Here is a 22,401-nt window from a genome sequence, read left to right as displayed (position 1 = left end):
TTATTTGAGTCCCTGAGAGTTTAGGTAATTTTTCTTACGGTGTCAAAGCCAGTATTACTATATTGTATTTGTATCCCCAACATTGAGCATAGTTCTGGATCCTTGATGCTTACTGAACAATGTATTAAAAGTCATTTTTGAAACTTGGTCTTCCTACCTCCAAGACTGATTTTCTGTCAGCAATGTCATGCTCTTTGTATTGTCTGTGTGTGTGTGTGTGTGTGTGTGTGTGTGTGTGTGTGTGTGTTCGTCTATACTCTTTGTATTTGTACAATAGATGGTCTTTAGGTATAAAATAATATAGGCTAGAAACAAATAGATGAATAATTTAGATCCAAAATTACTTTCTAAACCAAACTCTTAACATGAAGACAATTACAATACTATCAAAAAGTACTACTTTTTAAAATAGGATTTTAGAGTGTCAGAATCCAGAAATCTCTACACCAAATCTATACAATATATTTCTAATTTAGATAGATACATCAAATACATATATTTATTTTCATGTTTTTTGGTGATTTACTTAACTAGATTTTTTTCTTTTACATTGCCAGACATCCCCCATTCAAGACCAAAACCAGTATATGTTACTGCAACTCGAAACAATGAAAATACTTATAGCACAAAAATTCCATATATGGCAGCTCGTGTTGCTTTTATTAAGTGGATTGTAACATTTTTTCTGGAAAAGAAATACCTAACTACAACTCAGAATACTAAAAATGGAGGAGAAGTATTGCCTAAAATCATCCAGGTATTGTATTAATCATTTGTTTTCACTCTTTTTATCCAACAAACACAAACAGCCAAAAGAAATGAATTGAATTTGGGGAGGATGTGAGCTGCCTGGTGTGAGAACCAGAAATAGTAATTACAAAAAGTTGTGCTGTTATGCACTATTTAATGTGTATTTAGAAAGATCAGTCATTTCCTCTCTTTATGAAATATCTGAGACTTCCTTCATTCTAGGATGTTTGTTTGATTGCAAAATTGCCTAAACTAAAAGATTGTTGTTTGGTATTTTCTGTTTCATGATGTCCTTCTGCCAATATTCAAAAAATAGTGCAACTTTTGAAATGTGTTATATTAGAATCATATTCTTGAAATTTTTAAGTGAGATTAAGGGACAGACATCAAATCAACAAATAGTTTATGCACAAAAATTCTGCTTGGATTATTTTTCACATTTAATCTGTGTAGTTTACCTTAACCCACATGGTACTTGGATGCTAGAATATAATCATTTGTAGTTTTTTACTTAACCTTTCTAGTATTAGCCAGGTAACTTTCATGTTGCCAAAACAAAGAGTGGGACCAGCTAATTAGTACAGCCAATTCCACCATTTATAATTTAAAATTACTTTGCCATAAACCATCTTTGTGGCTAGAGGATCTTCTTTGGTGAGCAACTGTGGGTTCCAGGGATACATTCTTCCTTTTTTGCCTTTTATTTATAACACATTAGTTTCTTCTTTACCTTCAGAAGAGATTAAAAGGATCCAGAAACTTCTTTACCAAGAAGACATTTGATCTCCTTGCCAAATAGAGAGAAATGGTAACCAAGGGTAACACTGATTAAGAAAATAAACTCTTTTGTAAACTCTAACAGAGAAGGATGTTGTAAGATTATAGACAGCTATCATTCCACAAAACAATGAGAAACAGTCAAGGTAAATGTAAATGTACATAAAATTTGGCAAAGAGACCTAACTAAGCCCTATCATCCTAGGGAAATTTAAGAATAAAAATAGTGAGCCCATGAAGAAATGGAAAGATCTGTCAATTTGTATACCCATCGAGAACTTTTCCTTATCTTTGACAGTGGAACTACCACATTTTGATTCCACATTCACAACTCCCCCAAGATCTTTTTATTTTTACTAATACCCATTTCTATGGATCATGAGATTTATCACTAGTTTATGGACCAAACATAAGCATTTCAAGTCATGTTTGACATGAAGCTTTTTAATTTCCAATTTTTATGGTAACTTCAGCTGATTTAATATCTATTCAACCTGCATTTTTGTGTTTTTTAAAAAAAATTTAGCTATAGATTACAATTTGTTAATGATTTCCCTGAGAGATAAATATAGTTGAAATAGGGAGGGGATAGCTTATGAATTAAAATTTTTTAAGTAAAGTACAAGTTATATAGACTATTTGGTAGGTCACTGATAGTGATTTTGAATCACAGTTTTGATGATTTCCCTAGAATCTTAAACTGGGAATTGATTTTAATCAATGTTCCTTTAATAAATATCATAGCTTTTTGAAATGTGGCTTATGTTTTGTAAACTTTTTAAGCAAGTTGCTACTACTCTTTTCTAGAATGTTGGTGGAATGGTACAAGAGAAAACCTCTGAGTTGGAAGTTAGTGGGCCATCTGAACAGGACAAAAATCATTCTAATAGCAGTACTTTGTCTGATCGGAGACTCAGTAATTCCAGCCTTTGTAGCATTGAAGAAGAACATCGAACTGTATATGAAATGGTTCAGCGAATTCTCTTGTCCACTCGAGGCTATGTCAATTTTATCAATGAAATATTTCGTCAGGTTAGTAGAATATATATTCTTTGTGTTTAGGAGGGGTTTGATAATCTTGTTTCTGTTATCAGGTAATGGTTCTAAAAAACTGAGATGCTGAAGTAACTAAATAATAATCCTTCTAATTTCTTCCTATTCAATTTTTATTTCTTGACATTTTATTTTTGTAATGCCTTATCACCAAAACTTCTACATACTGTGCACGCCGATTTCATAAAGGCTCATTAACAACTTATGATGAATTCTTTGGCCAGAAAAACTCACAATGGCCTATTAATGATGATGATAATGGTGATGATAGTATTAGTGTTCAGTCATTTCTGTCTCTTCATGAGACAGATAAATTTCTTCAAATTTTTCAAATAAATTTTATCTAGCCAAAAATTTTGTCTGAACTGCCAGAACTTACACTTGTCTTGCCATGTGTACTGCCAGAGAGCAACTCTTGGCACAGTTTGCCCTAGCATATACTTAGTATATTTTAAAGAGTTCTATTAGGTATCAGCAGTGCACCACTATAGATTTTATTCTAAAGAATAAAATTCTGTTAAGGATAAAAATAAATGCCCACAAGTAATTTTAATATAAAGAAGAATGTGATGCATACTGCCTGGCCTGAATAATATGTTCTTGAGAAAATTAGGAGCCATTGAAGGTTTTGGGGTAGAGGGGTCATGTGATTAGAATGAAAATAAAGATTTTTTTGGACAATGTAATGAAGGATGTGGGCAGCTGGGTGGCTCAGTGATTAGAGTGCTAGGCCTGGAGTCAGGAAGACTCATTTTCCTGAGTTCAAATCTGGCCTCAGACAGATCACTAGCTGTATGATCCTCAGCAAGTCACTTAACTCTTTTGGCCTTAGTTTCCTCATCTGCAAAATGAGCTAGAGAAGGAAATGGCAAAACATTGCATTATTTTTGTCAAGAAAGTCTCAAAATGAGGACATGAAGAATCAGTTATAACTGAACAGCAACAAATTGAGGATGTACTGGAGAAGGGAAAAGATTAAAAGAAGGAAGGCCAGTTTGAAGATTATTGGAGTAGTAGAGGTGAGAAAAGAAGAAAAGATGTGGCTGTGTACCAGGATGATTTCAATGAGAATTAAAAGTATGGGAAGGATGCTTCCCTCCCCCCAACACATACACATTCAGTGTCTTCCAACAGTCTTAGAGAAAATATTCATGAAGAAAGACTTCAGGTTTCTAAATTGTCTTTGTGCCTTTGCTGTTTTTCATTTCTTCAACTTGCATGGCATTTGCCAATGCAGTCTTTGCTTTATTCTTCTGTGATCACCTTCTAATTTATGTCACCAAGTATTATGATTTATGTTGACTTATCTTAAAATTATTTAGTGTGTCATATAATCTTTCTACTACTTCACCCACTAACATAGAGATTGGCAAATGAACTGCTGTCATCTTTATTATAATTAGCTTACTAATGTACAGTGTGCCTTGGTGAGATGAAATTGTATTTCTCATTGTCTTTGAGCACACTATATAATCAACTTTGCTAGCTCTTTTGTATTTGCTTTTTTAGAGTAGAATTTGTAAGGTCATGTAAATTTCGATATGATCTATTTCTATTAGTAGTGTGTCAATTCAGTTTTTGGACAAAACTTTCACATTAAATATACTGGGCAGACAGATGTTTGTGAATGGCTAAAAATGATGCATTTAAAAACCTTATTGGCTTTTCTTTTGTGACACTTTGCTCCAATTAGCATGGAAATTGAAGAGTTTACTCAGGACTGAGACAAGATTTGTATTTTTATCTTTTTCAAGGATAAGTATGGCCAAAAAATTTCACTATCTAATGTTGAAACTTCTTTTAATGCATCTCTGTATGTAGATAGATGAGAACCCTATACTCAGTCTTTCCAAGTTTGTTAGAATCACTGGCAGAGCTTTAAATGTTCAGAATCATCTCTATGCTATTGTGAGTCATTGAAGTAGAAGGATTGTACAGGACCATGTTCCATAGGTATATAACATTTAATCTTTATTCATTTTTGTTTTCCCTATACTTCAAGTGGACTTTGAATATTTGTATGTGAAAGATAGACTGAAGCCAGATTGGAAATTTCTAAAAATTCCTCAACATAAGAGAATAACTGTTGTCATTCATCGAAAAGTTGTTTTTCCAAGCAACTATTCTCAAAGTATTATCCCAATGATTGATGAATTTATATAGTGGAGTCTTGCTAGATCCCATCTAAATATATTAAAATACCAGAAGATCTTCATTGAAGCAAAAAACATATACCCTTTCCATAAACTTTGAGTACTGTATAAGACTACTATAGGTATTTCCATCATTCATTTTGTAGAAATGACCAGTATACTTAGTGTTTAGTTTTATTTGCTTTTAGGTGTTGATCAATTGTATGTGACCAGAACTATGAAGTACATTCTTATAATTTATATTTAATCTTTAAAGTGTAAAGTAAATATTCAAATTAGGCAGCTAGGTGGGCCTGGAGTTAGGAAGACCTGAGTTAAATTCTGGCCTTAAATACTACCTGCATGATATCAGGCAAGTCACTTAACCCTCTATTTGTCTTAATCCTCTGAAGAAGGAAATGGCAAACCACTCCAGTATCCTTGCATTGAAAACTTCATACAGGATCAGGAAGAATCAAGTAGGACTAAACAATAACAACAGATACTCAAATGAATCTATGATCTCATCATTGGATGTTCCCTCTAACCATATCAGTGTCAATTCATCTGTCCTGCCCATTCTCTGTGACTCTTGTTCATGTCCTTTCATAATTTTATTATAAAGGTCAGTCAGATATTCTGCAGGACTTCTTTGGTTTTTCTTAATGTGTCAAGGATCCAAGTAAAACTTTGTTGTTATCCACCTGTCAGTCTTTCCCCTTGCCACATGACCAGACTCTCTCTTCTTACAGTTCAAATCATTTTGAAGATGGGGCTTTTGTTTTTGGGAGAAGCTTAGTGTTATCAAGGGAATTTTGCAGTTCTCTGACAATAATTCAGTTCTTTCTCCTTGAATATAAATGTATGCATGGAGAATGTGAAACATTGGGATTATTTTCAGATTTTTCAATCCAACCGGAATACTTGTTTTTAATAGGTATTATTTTTTAGGAAAACTAATAGATGATTTAGTCATCTATTTTATGCATTTGCTTTTTAGCATATTAATATTTACTGTTGTATGTACAGGCTTTTATTGATTCTAATTAGGCATCTGTCTAGCTTTTCTAATTGGTGAGCTCCTAGCCAGAACTGCCATTTCTTGAGGGGCCCAGGCCATACTCATCTCACTTGCAACTGAGCTTAGTTTCTGAATTCCTTTACTCCTCTGTCAGCAGCTTTGCCTCCTTTGATTTGCCTTTGGCCTGTTTCTTGATAGGTGAGCTGCTAGCTAGGACTACTATTTCATGAGTGATCCGAGGCACACTCCCTTCACCTATAGGTCAACTCAGTGGATGTTCCTTCCTTTGGATTCTTCTCCCCAGTATATGTAACCTTGGAGGAGGATGAATTTCCCTGGAGCAGTGATGGGCAAACTTTTTAAAGAGGGGGCCAAAGGAAAGGAAATGCTCATCTGTCAGTCTGTTTCTAAGGCAACTCTTTTGAAGTTACATTGTATTGTATCCTACTCATGGTATTCAGCAGATTAGGAATAATGTCGTGTAGGATAGAACATTTCTGGGGGCCCCATCTGGCCTGGGCTGTATTTTGCCCATCACTGCCCTGGGACAATTGAAGTCCTCATGAGTGTAGCCTGGAAAAATGATGATATGGCTGCTCTGAGCATACTCTTAAATAGAAGAGCTGATAGGAGCTCACCACTGCTGTCTCCAAAAAGAGGGACACATGGCTTCTTTTTACCCCATTTTTTGTATACTGTGTTTTACTGAAAATTCAATTCAATCAAATTTTTTAAAAATACTTTTCTATGCAAGGCACTGTACAAAGCCCTGGACATACAAGAACAGCACAAAAAGAAAGGTACTCTGCCTTCAAGCAGATTACATTTTACTGGTAGGATATGATATATACGTAAGTTGTTAAATACATTGTAATACAAAATATTTTCAAGATGATATAACTCTTAATAAATGATTAGAAAACTATAAAGCTATAGATATATAAAGATCTACCTAAATATATATCTACCCAAATATATATATAAAGATCTACGTAAATATACACATATACACAGATATGATAGGAAATTAATGTTGAACTATATATTTTTGATAGTCAATGATAGACCTATGGGCATATATCATATTTAAAATAGAATTTTCTTTATTATTTCAGGCATTTTTGTTACCATCCTGTGACATATCTGTAACAAGAAAAGTGGTCAAAGTATATAGAAAGTGGATACTACAGGACAAACCTTTGTTCATGGAGGAACCTGATAAAAAAGACATTATTCAAGATGACGATGCAAATTTGGGATTTTCAGTGACAGAGACAGATAATAAACAGGTGCTATTTTATTTGCTACATTAGCTGGAAATACATTTTTGATAGAAAATAGGTAATTTTCCTTAAGCGTCTTTTGTTCTTTAAACTGCATTGTTTTGAGGACCTGTGAATGGTCTGACTCTGAGCTATTTCATAAAGGGTCTTGAGCTTTCATAGAAGGAGCTCCAAAGCAAAGACTCCTTAATTAACAAATTTTTGCAAATCACTTTTTCTGACTACTTTTTAAGGTTGGTTGTTTAATAAATATTTTCATACACTTATACTTTATACACTAACATTACATTTTTAACATTCATGTTTATGTAAATGAAATTTGGGGACAACTGTTAGACTTCAAGAAAAGGTTTTACTAGAATGGCATATAGTATCCAGAACAATTTAGTTGGTAAGCATTTGTTAGGAAGATTTTCAAGATACTGACAAAATATTAATTTCCAGTATCAGGTTCTAAAAGTCTTTCTAAAATAAACAGAAGGAAGTATTTTCCTTAACATATACACTGTTATCATGCAGTGAATGTAGCTGAAATTAGATGCCCCAGGTGTTGATTTTGTTATTGTCCCAGCCAGAAGTCATATAGAAGGTACATTTTTATAGTGTGGCCTATTGTTGAAAAACAACAGAAATTTCTAGATTTCATTAAGATTTCTAAAAAACTGTTTCAAAAAATAGCCTGAGATACTTTCTAAAAGAACATATTTTCACAGGAAATAATTTATTAAATGTTTTGACATATTGCTGAACAAAAGATGTATATAATTGTACCAATAATCTATATTAGTAAAAATCTTGATTTTTGAATAATGGAACACAAGACTGATGAACAGGTCTGAATAATACTGAAGAAGTACATATTTTACATTTTAAAACTTTCCTAAATTCTTTAATTTATATGTTTTTCTTCTATTTTAACTGATTTTTGTTTTTAAAAGGCCACAACTGAACATTCTGGTCACAAACGATCTTCAAGCTGGGGACGAACTTACTCTTTTACTAGTGCTGTTAGCAGAGGCTGTATATTAGAAGATGATAATAAGAATATTAAAGCTGGTGTACAAGCTACACTACAGGTATGTAGTCAGACAAATAAAGTTAAAAAATGGCCAAGAAATTTTATTTTCTTAAAACATTTTATTTTTTTTAGTATAACTTCATTTCAATTATTTACTGTTATCAAGTATTATTTTTAACACATATAAAATTTGAAACAATCAACCAGAATCTATTAAATTTTCATTCTAACTATTCCTTTAATCAACTAAAGATCTTCTAATTTTATTTTTCCTACTGTATTGCAGAAGGAGGCTTACAAAAACATAAATTCATTTTTTTTTGGAGGGAAAAATTTGTGGTAACAGGACTATCATTGTAACCCTAATTTGTCTGAGAAGTATTCTTTTGGCATGTCCTGACTTCAGTGCATGTGTGACTTTAGACAAGTCATCTAAGCTCTTTGAAAATCAGTTGTTTCATCTGTAAGTGGGAAAGATGATATTAGTTCTGCATAGCTCATAGAGTTACTATGAAGAAGGTATTCTGTAGAGCTAAATAAATGTGAGAAATTATTATATATTACTTTACACTCACTGCATATGGGAACCATCAATGATAATTTATTTCAAGGATCATCCAAGTATCACTTGAGGGCCAAGTTTACCAGATTATATTGATGAGCTTAAAATGTCTTTTACATCTTTAAAAAAAAGTAAAACTCATTTTAAAAAGTAAAAACCCTTTTTAGCTGACTGAGCTGAAAGGAGGCAGCTGATAGATTTGGCTGTGGGCAGTAGTTTGCCAGCCTTTGATTTAATCTCTCAATGCCCAAATTTGCACATTAGAATAGAAAAGTAATAGCTGTTACAGTACCTTTAGATGACAAGATTTAGAGTTAATTGCATCAACTAGTCCACCCCCCTCCTTTGAAGGATGAGGAAGGACACTGAGATCTAGTGACATTGACCTCCTTGCTGTTACTTGTACAGTACATTTCATATCCTGACTCCAGGCATTTTCACTGGCTGTCCCCCATGCTTGGGTTTGTTTTTTTTCCTCTCCTCTGCTCTGCCTGCTGGCTTCTCTGGTTTCCTTCAAGTTTTATCTAAAATCTCACCTTCAACAGGAAGGATATTCTGCAGTTTATCCCTTAGATAGCTTGTTTATACATACAGCTCTGTACATGCTGTGCCCCCATAAGAGCTTCTCGAGGGCAGAGACGGCTTTTGCCTTTCTTTTGTAGCCTTAGCACTTAACACAGGGTCTAGCACTTACTTGATCCTTAATAAATGTTTATTGACCGGCCAAAGAGACTTGCCAAAAGTTATGCTGATTTTAGACTTCACATTCAGTGTTCTTTTGAGTGTAGAAATTTCTTGCAATGATACCTAGAAATTAAATAATATCTTAACCTTAACCAAACAATTATTCTTTTACATATATTAATTTTTGTACATATAGGTGAGGCAGCAGATGTAAAAGCCTAGGGGGAAAAAGCATGCAGATTGGTGGAACTTTTTTTTTTAAGTTTTTATTTTGAATATTTTCCCATAGTTACATATTTCATGTTCTTTCCCTCTCTCCTCCTCCCTCCCCTGCCACCCTTAGCTAACACACAATTCCACTGAGTTTCTGGTTTTTACATGATCATTGATTAAGACCTAATTCCATATTATTAATAGTTGGACTAGAGTTATCGTTTAGTGTCTACATCCCCAATAATATCCCCATTAGCCCATGTGTTCAAGCAGTTGTTTTTCCTCTGTGTTTCTTCTTCCACAATTCTTCCTCTGAATGTGGCTAGTTTTCTTTCTTGTAAGTCCCTCAGCCTTGCTGTGGATCCTTGCATTGCTTTTAGTAGAGAAGTCCATTATGTTTGATTTTTACCAGTGTATCAGTCTCTGTGTACAATGTTCTCCTGGTCCTCCCCCTTTCACTCTGTATCAATTCCTGGAGGTCATTCCAGTTCACATGGAATTTTATCCTCCAGTTTTTTATTCCTTTGAGCACAATAGTATTCCATCGCCAACAGATATAGACATTTTCTCATTTTCCAATTTTTTGCCTTGGTGGAACTTTTGAAGATTGATTAAATTTGTAGGTAATGTTTTTTTAACTCAAAAGCATATTTCTTCCCATTCTTCAGGCACTAATATAATCATTAACTTTTTATTCTGTGTTAAAATCCTTAGTCTGTCATTTAAATCCCCCTGCTATCTTCTTCCTATCTTACCTTCTACTTATTTTTTATTTTTTTCCCTTTAAGTACTTTCCATTCCACTCCCTAATTATAGTTATGTTGGGCTATCAGTCATTTCCCAATCACATCTCGTTTTTTTATATTTGTATTTTCAGTGCTTAACCACAAATCTTTGCATATTTGTATAAATATCATGCTTCATTTGTTCATTCTTTCAGAACTACAGAGTATAAAATTATGAGAGTATTTTTTTAACCCTTACATTTTGCTTTAGAATTGATACTAAGTATTGATTCCAAGTCAGAAGAGATAAGTATTTAGGCAATTGGGGTTAAGTTACTTGCCCAGGGTCATATAGGTATGTCTAATAGTCTGAGGTCAGATTTGAAACCAGAACCTCCTGTGTCCAGGCCTAATTCTCTATCTTATCAGCATCTATACTAGTCTTTTCATTTCAACTCTTAAAGGACAGATAAATGGTCTCTTTTTTATCCTCTAACATATATATGCATTTCCTTTTACATGTTTTCTGTATTTTACATCTGAAAGATATTGGCAGAAAGAAACTCAAGGAAAATAAAGCTGAAGAACATCTTTGTTTTCTCTTATTTTTTCTGTTATCTTTTTAAGTAACAGTCCTAATATTTAGTTAACTGATCTGTTTTTCCCAAATAGCTAAAAAACAATAGTAAAACCTTTTTTATCCTTAGGCATACCGTCCAGTCTAAGCCATTTAAAAAAAATGTTCTACCCTGGGCAAGTCATAAAAATCCCTCTCTGTCTTAATTTCCTACCATAAAATAGGCCTTGATACTTTGTGGATCTCTGATAATCCTAAGCTTTAACTCCCCGGACACTTCTTATTGTAGTGATTCCCAAAGTGGGTGCCACCGCCCCCTGGTGGGTGCTGCAGCGATCCAGGGGGGTAGTGATGGCCACAGGTGCATTTGGGGATGGTGAATAACTGTAAGGAGGAGGTGATAGTATGTAACAAGGGGTGCTAAGTAATATTTTTTTCTGGAAATGGGGCAGTAGGCCAAAAAAGTTTGGGAACCACTGTCTTATTGGATCATACCATATTTCTGCATTCACCATCTATTTCTGCCTTAATTCCTTCTTTTGTATAATTAAAAAAAATTAAGTTTGGGAGTTCCCTAGCCATACACATTGGTCTCTCTAGACAGCTCCCTATGTTCCCCCTGAGAATTTCATCCTTAAGAGCTTCCCTTCTCTTCTGGGATGACTTCTGTAGAGTTTTAGTCCACGACAACCACCTTAAACTTCTCAACCCCATGGAAAGTTATCCTTAAATCTAGAATGATGCCAGTTTCTTTTGACTACTCTTTTACAGATTCAGAGATGCAATGGTAATTTCCCTTTGAAGTTTCCATTATAATTTCTATCATAGCTGCCATTTTCTGTTTCTTAGTAACAATCTAACTGCTAATTCTAGTCTGTGGTCTAGAATTGTTCATTTTTGGGCAGGTGGGAGGAAGGCTTTTGATGCATTATCCTAAAAGCAAATCAGGAAATTAGTAGCTATTCTGCTTTGAGTAGAGACATTGAACAGCTATTGGGAGATACTTGTTATCTACTTTACACTTTAATTTCTATCTTTTCCTAAATGTCTTAACTGCTTGCTCTTTTTGTTTAGGTGTTGTGCAATTTATAAATAACACAGCCTAACTTTGTTTCTCTCTCAACTGGTCTTCACCTAGTATTCTCTATCCAGTCAGTTGGAGAGTTCCCCAGGTATAGAATACTCTTACCCATCACTTTGGTTTCTTAGAATTCCTCTTTTCCTTTGAAGCAGTGATTCCCAAAGTGGGAACTACCACCCCCTGGTGGGTGCTGCAGTAATCCAGGGTGGTGGTGATGGCCACAGGTGCATTTATCTTTCCTGTCAATTGCTATTAAAATTTAAAAAAAAAATTATTTCGAGGGGGCTAAGTAATATTTTTTCTGGAAAGGGGGTGGTAGGCCAAAAAAGTTTGGGAACCACTGCTTTAAAGCATAGCCTCAGAGTGACTTTCTTCATGTGTTTCTCCTGATCTTCCTAGTTATTTGTTATTTTTTTGCTTTTTATATACTTTATACTTGTTAACTTATTTACATGCTGTATCTCCCAGGAGAATGGAAACTCCTTTGAGATAGATACTATTTATTATTATTGTTATTATTAGTAATAATGATACTTTGTATTTATGTAGCTCTTTAAAGTTTGCAAAGTACTGTACTTATTTTATCTCATTTGAACTTTGCAATAACTGAGATAGATGTTATTGTCTGCATTTTGCAGATGAGGAGACTAAAGGTAATAGAAGTTATGTGACTTGGGGCAGCTAGGTAGCTCAGTGGATTGAGAGTCAGGCCTAGAGATGGGAGGTCCTAGGTTCAAATTAGGCCTCAGACACTTCCCAGCTGTGTGACCCTGGGCAGGTCATTTGACCTCCATTGCCCACTCTTCTACCTAGGAGCCAATACATGGAAGTTAAGGGCTCAAAAAAAAATTTAAATAAAATAGAAGTTATGTGACTTGTATAGGCTCCCACAGGTAGGAAGTGTCTGAGGCAGGATTTAAACAGGATTTTCTGGACTTTGTATTCAGCATTGAACTAAGTCTTTCAAGTCTTAGGTAGTAAAACAAACTCACAGAAAAACTCAAGTCTTTGCTCATTTTATATTGGAATTGGCCAGAGCAGTTAGAATATAAAACTTACAAATCTGTATAATTTTTACTTAGTAATCTTTAGAAAAAGAAATCTAATGAATGAATATTACCTAAGCAATTGTTTGAAAAATTCTCCTTACTCATGTCTAGTGTTTTAGATAGAATAAAGTGCCTTTGTCAGCTGTTGGAAAATAGATATTGCTTTTTTTTCAGTAAGTTAAGTTATGCTACAGATCACCTGAGGTTGATGAATTGAGAAGAATTCAGTAGCATTAACTGTCCTTTCAATCTTTCTTCCTGATTTGTTCTTAGCCTAATGCATCCAGATTTTATAGTTCATTGTGCCTTTTGAACTTGGTACTTATAGTATCCTTCATTATGAAAAAGTGTTCATAATGGAAAGGGGAAGAATGTGTAAGGAGTTAAAATTAAATGATTGGACTAAATTATTTGAGAGTATGGTTTCCAGGAGTTAATTACTCAATTCCAAATGATTTTTATGGTAATTTATTTACAAAAGGAGAGAAAGTGAAAGTAAGAAAATCAGAGAGAGATTAGGGTAGGATATCTAACCTACCTCACTGAGTATTTTGCTCTGGCCCATGACTCAACCCAGGCAAGGCTAATTAGTCCTCAGCTGGAGGGGCCTCAGCCTTGAGCTGAGGGCCCAGTGATGAATAAAGCCACGAAGCCTCTCTCTAGGGGAGGCCTCTTCTGAGGCTTGTCCCTTCAGAAAATCCAGGAAAGGAGTCAGTCTTTTTCACTCACCCTCATAGTAGTTTAAAGGGAGAGATTTAAGAATAATCTCACCAAGTCCAGAGTCTCAGGTCTATGAAGCAGATTCTTCATCAGCCTCCAACTAGAACTCAGAACACTAAAGAACGAAGAACTCCCCACAGGAAGTTATAATTCCTTTTTAAGATGCTTCTTTTGTGTCACTTCCTGTGCCTGGCTCTACTTTTATGTGGATCAATTATAGTCTATAATTTTGCTTAGGATTGCCCAGTGGCAGTCAATGGTTTCTGATTCATCACCCACTTTTACACATGTGGGTCACAGAAATTCCCCACTTAAGAATAAGTGGGGTGTATATGCTTCTGGTGATTAAATCTAAAAATCCCATCTTCACATAATGCAGCATTGAAGATTCTCATTTCACAAACAATTAAATATCTATTTTACATGCATTGTATCATACCAGGCCCTAGGCAAGAGAAATGGGACATGGTTTTTGTCTTCAATATACTAGTTGTCATTCTGATATTTTTCATTAAGTGCAAGAAAATGAGTAAATTGGTATGAAATGTGTCTTTATATATATATATATATTAACTTTTAAAACTTTAGGAACATTTTTCCTTTGGTGTGGTTGAGTTGTAGATCAAGGATGCCAAGTACACGAATCCATTCATTTTAGATAATAGATTTATATTGCCTTTATTTCAGTCTTAAAATTTACTGAACTCCTGAATCTATGATAGATTGACTAAAAAGATATTCTTCTTTTCTGTTAAAAGATGAATAATTGTATTCAATTTAACATGAAGCCATTCATAATTTTTATTTTGGAAAAGCATATGGAAGATTTAGCTTTGGTGGAGGTGTTCTTTCTAGTAATTATCAAACCATCTTAGTTCAAGTGATATAGTTTTTTCCTTATGTAAGAAAATTCAAAATTAAGTGCAATATTTCTATACTCATATTGAATCTAAATATCATCAATTTTTCTTCTCTGGTCAGAAAGTACAGTTGATTCGAGGCCATAGTTGTTTATAGACTCAATCTCTATGATTAAGTTAGCTATATAAATTTAAATGATAATAGAATATACATTTAACTGTTTTGCACATTTGTTTTATCCTGAAATTAGGGGTATGGCCATTCTTTTGAATGTGACAATACCTGCAAAAAGGTATTATAATGGCCAAAACAGCAATAGCACTAATTTTTTTTTTTAATAGGCAATGGGGGTCAAGTGACTTGCCCAGAGTCACACAGCTGGAAAGTGTCTGAGGCCAGATTTGAACCTAGGACCTCCTGTCTCTAGGCCTGGCTCTCAATCCACTGAGCTACCCAGCTGCTCCCAATAGCAATAATTTTTAAAGAGATAAGTTTACTTTGTTTCATCCTGTTGACTCACTTATTCCCCTGACAAATTCATGCTCTTAAAATCCTATTCAGAGTAAAACATGTCTTTTCTGGTTGCTTATTGGTCAGATTTTTCTTTTCTCCTTTAGTCCTGTCCCTGCCACCATTCCTAGCCTAACTGCAGTTTTCTTTCCCTTACTTTAGGGATTTGAGAGGGAATCAGATAAGTATTTTAAAAGCTGTTCCATAATGTTTGTTTCATTTAGATTATATATGCCTCAGTTTAATTTTGTTTCAGATAAATGAATTAATTGATATTATTAATATTTGTGATTTTAAAAGCTAAATAAGCCAAACCTTTAAGGATTTTAATATTCTCCATTTGTCTTTCTGACATAAAAAGTAACACTATTCTGATAGCATGGAACCTGGTAGACAAAAATAAGTATATTTATTCTTAAAGTAAATTTTTTTAAGAAATTACATTTTTTTGTTTTAAACACTGTATATCATTCCTTACAATGCTGCAACATTTTATATTACCCTCTTCTTGAAAGAAGTGATAGAATCAGTTGCGAAAAAAGACTTTTTTTTTGCACATGGTTACTGTGAATTTATTTTGTTTGAATTGTCAAGCTTTACTTGAAATAAGACAGTATTTTTCACATTTTAATTTGGAGAAAGCTGGAAGGAGAGGGAGAAGTTATGTCCAAAAAGTTAGCTGTTGAAGCTGTTTTTTAAATGCACAGAAAGGAACAGAAGTTCAGAAGGAATAACATATAGGCAGGGCAGTTTTGAAAGTAATATCTTAAATTATTATACTTTTAAAAAAAGAAAGCAAGAAGTATGAAATGGAGATTCAAGATTTCATATGTAGTCTTTTTTGCATTCTGCTGCTTATATGGAAATTATCTTGTCTGGTGTTTAATTTCAAAATAAAAATAAAATGAAAAACAATGTATTGCTTCACAGGTGTTTTTGACAAATTCTGCCAATGTCTTTTTATTGGAGCCATGTGCTGAAGTTCCCATACTTTTGAAAGAGCAAGTTGATGCCTGTAAAGCTGTTTTAAGTATTTTTAGGCGCATGATAATGGAACTTGCAATGAACAAAAAGACATGGTAAGTTTACCTTTCAGAGAAGTTGATGTGGTATGTTTTAATTTTTAATAGTGTAGTTAAAATATTAAAGTACTGCTTTTCTGTGTTATTAAATCTACAGTGAGTTCCCAACTGATATTGAATAAGGGTTTTCTTTGAATTATGAAGAAATTTAAATACAATAGACAGTGCTTCGGCTGTTCATTGTTTCTGAATATTTATATTAAGAATATTTTTGAATTGAGAATGACTAGATCACTTTATTGTGTGTATGTATATACATATACACACATATTATGTCTGGATATATATATATATATATGCACATATACATGCATATTTCTATATCCCCACATTAAAACTAAATTAAATGATTTTTTGAGTATATAACCCAATAGTTTATTATATGATTTAATATAATGTGCAAACTGAGAATAGTTCAATAGTTGCTTAAGGTATTATGAAATTTTGTGTTTTTTCTAACTATGGATTTGTTGATGGTTTTTTTAAATAAATGTTACCTGGGATTTTTAATGAAGAGTTCTAAATCCATTCTGGAAAAAAGAAAAAAAAATTCAGATAAAAATGACAATAACTGAAAATATTTTACTAAAATCATAGTAATATAATAAACCAACTGATTCAACTTTGTCCTTTTTCAAGAGTTTTCTTTGAATTAGTAATGTTCATAATAGTCCCTGCTCTTGAGGGACTCACATTCTGTTTGGAAAGACAATGGTGTTCAGCTTTAGGGCTTTTGGAAAGGCCTAGTTGTTTTATTACAGCAGAATGGTAAACGGCAAGAACCACAGGGCCTCAAGGCACACCATCAGGACAAATGGTAAGGGCTTGTGCTCTGTCATTATATTAGAATGATTTTAGTTGATAATTCCCTATTCATCTAAGTGGAGTTGAGTGACCAGATCTGATCTGCTAATGGGATTTGGAGGAATCTAGGCTTATAATATACCTAATGGGTATTTCAAAATGAATGTCCAAGATATCTCACACTCATGTCCAAAACAGAACTCATTATCTTCCTCCTAACCCACTTACCTTTCATAATTTTTAAATTTTTGTTTAAGGAACCACCATTCTTCCAATCTCACAATATGCCAATTTCTGGATTAACTTTAAATTATCTTTCTCCCTCACCTCATATATACAATTAGTTAATAAATCTGTTTCTACCACCATAACATGTCTTCCATCCAATCCTTTCTTTTTACAGCCATCGCCTTCAGGTTAATAGACTGGTACATCAGGAGAATCCTGTAGATTACTTGAATTTTGACTAAACATTTGGTCAAGTTTCTCATGCTATTCTTATGAGAAATATGGAGAGAGGGAGTAAATATAATAATACTATAATAATACTGTTGAGTGAATTTCTGGACCTGGTTGAATAGATGGACTTAAAGAGTAATTATTAATAAATTGATATTAACTTAATCTATATTGGCAAATTTTGGGGATCTATCTTTGCCCTTGTGCTATTTCACAGTTTTATCGATGATTTAGTAAAGGTACAGATGGTAATTTTATTTAATAAACAGATACTACAATGCAGTGAGACATAGTTAATACTGGATAAAAGTATTCAAAAATATTGACAGGATAGAATGTTGAACCACATTTTAAGATATTTAATTTTAAGGTAAAATTAGAGATAAATAAATTATCTTATGGTTGTGTAAAAAATCAGCTTTGTAAATATTATATGGAAATATATGGCATGGCAACAGTTCTGTAAGATCTGGGGGGTTTTAGTGACTTGCCATCCCCCAAATGTGAAGTAATATTGTGTTATGGCTACCAAGAAAGGTACTTAGGTTTTCTTAGAAGAACCATAGTTTCCAGAAACTAGCTCTTAGTTGTCCTGCTTCTGTGCTTTACCATAGTTAAATCTACCTGGAATATTTTGTTTAGTTGTGGGCACTGCATTTTAGGAAACAAAAAACACTAATAAACCAGAGATTATGCAGAGAAGGGTGGCCAAGACATTGAAGAACACTGAATTCCTGCCATTTGAGATATTTTAAAGAGATCTGACAATGTTTAGCCTGCAGAAGAGATAGTAAGGCTAGAATCTTATCATCAGATATTTGAAGGGCTGACTTGTGGAGGATTGGATTTATTCTCCTTGTTGGCAGAAGGCAGAGCTAGAGGCAATATGGAGAAGTAGTAAAGAGGTAAGTTGAGGCTAAGGGAAAAAATTACTAACAATTGAAGCTAGTCCAAAGAGGGCCTTTGGCTCTGTGACCATATTTCAAGTATGTTGCAGAAAGGAATTTTGCTCAGGTATGGATTGGATTAAATGACATTTAAGATCCTTCTGATTCTTGGATTCCATTATTCTGAGTCTATAATTATATTTCTATAATTATAATTATTCAACTAAGTTTTACAATTAAGAGGAGACTTGGAGAGGAAGAGAACTACCAACGTGATTACAAAATAAGACCTCTGAGGAAAGAAAGATTAAAGAAAATTGAGTTTTTGATATGCATTGAAGAAAAATCTAAGGAATTTGGTAGTGCAGGCCCTCCCTTAAAGCACCATAATCAATTGTCTATCTCCACTGAGATCTAAATAAGATAAAAATGGCAAAATGAATAATTTAACTTGCTTCTAAAAATTCCCAGATAAAAAATATTGTTAAATATGAGTATTATTTTTTGCTTAGATGTGATTTATGCTTTAAAAAGCAATGTATAAAAGTGTGAATTTTCATGAAGGTTGGTTTTTTTACACATTTGTTAAATTATTATTGGAATAGTGTTCTTAGTCCTATCTCATTTCAGAGTCGTCTGGGTGACATAGTGTCTTTTTTTTTTCAACCCTTAACTTCTGTGTATTGGCTCCTAGGTGGAAGAGTGGTAAGGGTGGGCAATAGGGGTCAAGTGACTTGCCCAGGGTCACACAGCTGGGAAGTGTCTGAAGCCGGATTTGAACCTAGGACCTCCTGTCTCTAGGCCTGGCTCTTAATCAATCCACTGAGCTACCCAGCTGCCCCAACATAGTGTCTTTAAAAAAAATACTCCTACCCTTTGACTTAGATTAGTAATGAGTATCAGTTCCAAGCCTGAAGAACAGTAAGGACTAGACCAGTGATGGGCAAACTATAGCCTATGGGCCAGATGTGCCCCCCTGAAATGTTCTATCTGACATTATTCCTAATCTGACGAATGCAATGAGTAGGATACAGTACAATAAAACTTCGAAGAGTTGCCTTAGAAACAGACTGACAGATAAGCATTTCCTTTCCTTTGGCCCCCCTCTTTAAAAAGTTTGCCCATCACTGGGCTAGACAATTGGGATTAAGTGACTTGTTTGGGGTCAAGCTGCTAAGAAGTGTCTGAAGTCGGATTTGAACTCCAATCTCCTGTCTCCAGGCTTGGCTCTCTATCCTCTGAGCCATCTAGTTAACCCTTAGGTAGTGTCTTGAAAATAGATACTTGATAAGTAAATTGGATGGCCTCTTAGACTAGTCCAGCTATAAAAATACATGATTGAGATCTGATAGTAACCTTAATATCCATATACTAAAGAATTTGTAGACATTTTCTGTGCTATGGAAAGCTATAGTGTTTTTGATAATAGAATTTAAAATGTTTTGAGGGGTTTAAAGATGCTACAAAATCAGGATTTTAGCATTTAAGTTTTACATTTGTCTGTGAATCCTGCAGGACTCAATCTATCCAAAATTACTCTGTATAAGGTGGTGATAGTGGAGAAGTAGGAGAAATATTTTTAAATGCTTATTTTGGATTGTGAGACTGTATATTTTTGTAAAACTTGTTATTTGCTTGATAAAATAATTAAGATTTTTTGATTAATACATGATTTCTAGTCCATGTCATCCCTTACACTTTTGTTGCACTCATTCCAAATGTCCACTCTCATGCCAAGTTTTCAATTCTCCCTTCAGAATATATCTCATGTAGATACCATAAGTCTTTTAGCTCTAATTTTTCTAGCAATTTGTTTATCTTTCTGTTCAATTTGTCCAGAACTGAGAGAGGGGACTTTTTTTCACTAATGCAGCCAACACTGGTGCAGCTTCTTATTTCCTCACACCTGGATTATTTCAGTAGCCTTCTTTTTGATCTTTCTATTTTTCTCTCTTTATTTAAATCTATCATCCACTGAGCTGCCAAAGTGACCTTCCTTAACTAGTAATCTGACCTTGACCCTTAACTCCAATGGCTCCCTCTTACCTACCAAATAAATTGAAAATTCTTTATTTAGCATTCAGAGCACTTTATAGCCTTACTCCTGCTTTTCTATTGTTTCTGTCCTTTTATACTAGCCTTCCCCTATATTCTTCAATCCAGCAACATATTGTTATTCCCTGAACATAGCACTCCAGTTTCTGATGGCATCTCTTTTTGCTAATCTGTTCCCCATGCCTGGAATGCTTTCCCTCTTCACTTCTGCCTGGTTTCCTTCTAGACTAGGTTTAAATCCTGCCTTTTATAAGAAGATTTTCCTGGTTCTTCTTAGCTCCCTCTTTCCCCACTAGTGTCTTTTTTTTTTTTTTTTTTTTTTTTTTTTTGCCTTCCATCTCCTCTTTATAAATCTTGTATGTGTTTAGTTCTTTATATGTACTCTTCCTTATTAGATTGTGAGCTCCTTGAGCTTGAGTAGGGACCCTTTGTTTGAATCCTCTATTCTTAGCACAGTACTTGCATGTTTAATATGTGCTTGCTTACTGATTGACTCATTGAAATGTTTCTAATATGATAATTTAATGTAATTGAAATGATTTACCATTGTGATTAATAATGCATGGAATTTACATGCAACTTTTATTTTGGGGGTCCAGGGAGCAGATGTTGCAAATACTACTCAGGATAACAGAAGCTGTCATGCAGAAGCCAAAGGATAACCAAATAAAGGACTTGTTTGCCCAGAGCTTGGCAGGGTTACTGTTTAGGGTAAGTCTTTAAAAAGAAACAAATAAAAAACCCCAAAAGAACAAAAAGTCCACAAATCTGAAGAGCTAGCCAGGTTTTATAACACATTAGTTTTGATGATTGATAATAGTAATAAAAATGATGTTAAATTTATGGCTTACTTAATTATGTAATTTATGAGTTTTTATTTTCAATTGGACAGGCAGATTGATGAGATCAATGGATGTCTTAACTTTAAGTAAGGAAGACCTGGGTTTAAATGTTGTCTTAGCTTGTATATAAACTATTTAGATAGAAGCAAGTACTGTATACCTCTCAGTGTCTTAGGTAATTCTCTAAGATCTATATTAGTAAAGGGAATTTCTCTATTAGGTGTTAGCTACACTAATGAAATCACAGGTATAGCTTTCCCTTCCTACCCGCATGCCCTTGCCCCAAGTTTTTGTTTTGAGATTAAAGATTTTGTACATTTTTTCATGATTTAATTGTACTTGGGTTCTCTAAGACGTTTCTGCTTTTCTTGCCACCAACTTTTAAATAAAGGTTGTATAATTAGGAGTGAAACTTCTATCATTTCTTAATATCTGAGGTACTTCTTATGGAGTGCTATGTAGGTCCAGATAAATGGAGACATGAGTAAAAAGAATTCAGTATGGTAGAGATTAATTTTCCTACTGAAGACTGCTTTAGTTAGCATCTCATAAATTTTGGTATGTTGCTTGATCATTATCATTGTCTTTCACATAATTATTAATTGAATATATAATTTGTTCTTTGACCAAATTAAGTTTCCATTTAGGTCTGTGTCTATTGTTCTCTGAACTGATTACTATTTTTATTCTGTTATTGTCTGTAAAAAGATGTGTTTACTCCTGCCCTTTTGCATTTATTTGCAGAACCATATTTTATTTGTAGATCATATTTTCTAAATGTTTCATGTGGCGCTAAAAAATTTGGGTATTACTTAGTAGTCTCATATAGAAGATACTATGTCTTTTTTTCTTTTTTAGTTCTAATCTTTCTAGCAACTTGTTCAACTCTATATCTTTCCTTTTACTTATCTTTCTGTTGGCTTTGTCTAAAACAGAGTGGAGACATTAAAAATTCCTGCATCTATTGTATTACTCTCCATGTTTTGTAATTCTTTTAATTTTTAATTTATGAATAGCTGCTATGACATTTGGAGCATATAAATTTAATATATTTTCTGGTTTATCTCTTTTTTAATATTGTGAATATTTGTTTTTTTAATTTTCTTAGAATAATTTCAGTTACTACTTTTTTGGATTCATTTGATGTAGATTTTATTCTAGCCACTTACTTTTGTTCTATGCATGTTTTTGTTTTTAGGTATGCATCTCATAAGATTAGATTTTGTGGAATTTTGATTTCTTAATCCATCTGTCAG

General features: G+C 33.7%; 1 protein-coding gene across 2 annotated transcripts in view; it reads left to right on the top strand.

The window, feature by feature from the left end:
- The window catches only part of RALGAPA2 (Ral GTPase activating protein catalytic subunit alpha 2), a 477,726-nt gene that overhangs the window by 121,762 nt on the left and 333,563 nt on the right, over positions 1-22,401 (top strand). For both annotated transcript variants that reach the window (XM_044663434.1, XM_044663433.1), the window contains exons 9-14: positions 558-757; positions 2,335-2,559; positions 6,849-7,022; positions 7,955-8,092; positions 15,947-16,095; positions 20,903-21,014. In XM_044663434.1, coding sequence (XP_044519369.1) covers positions 558-757; positions 2,335-2,559; positions 6,849-7,022; positions 7,955-8,092; positions 15,947-16,095; positions 20,903-21,014 — 998 coding nt within the window. The remainder of the gene's footprint in view (positions 1-557; positions 758-2,334; positions 2,560-6,848; positions 7,023-7,954; positions 8,093-15,946; positions 16,096-20,902; positions 21,015-22,401) is intronic.

The sequence above is a fragment of the Gracilinanus agilis genome, chromosome 2 (genome assembly GCF_016433145.1).
Source record: "Gracilinanus agilis isolate LMUSP501 chromosome 2, AgileGrace, whole genome shotgun sequence".
NCBI classification, from domain to species: Eukaryota; Metazoa; Chordata; class Mammalia; order Didelphimorphia; family Didelphidae; genus Gracilinanus; species Gracilinanus agilis.
The sequence above is the reverse complement of the archived record's forward strand: the minus strand, read 5'-3'. Positions and strand labels throughout refer to the sequence as shown.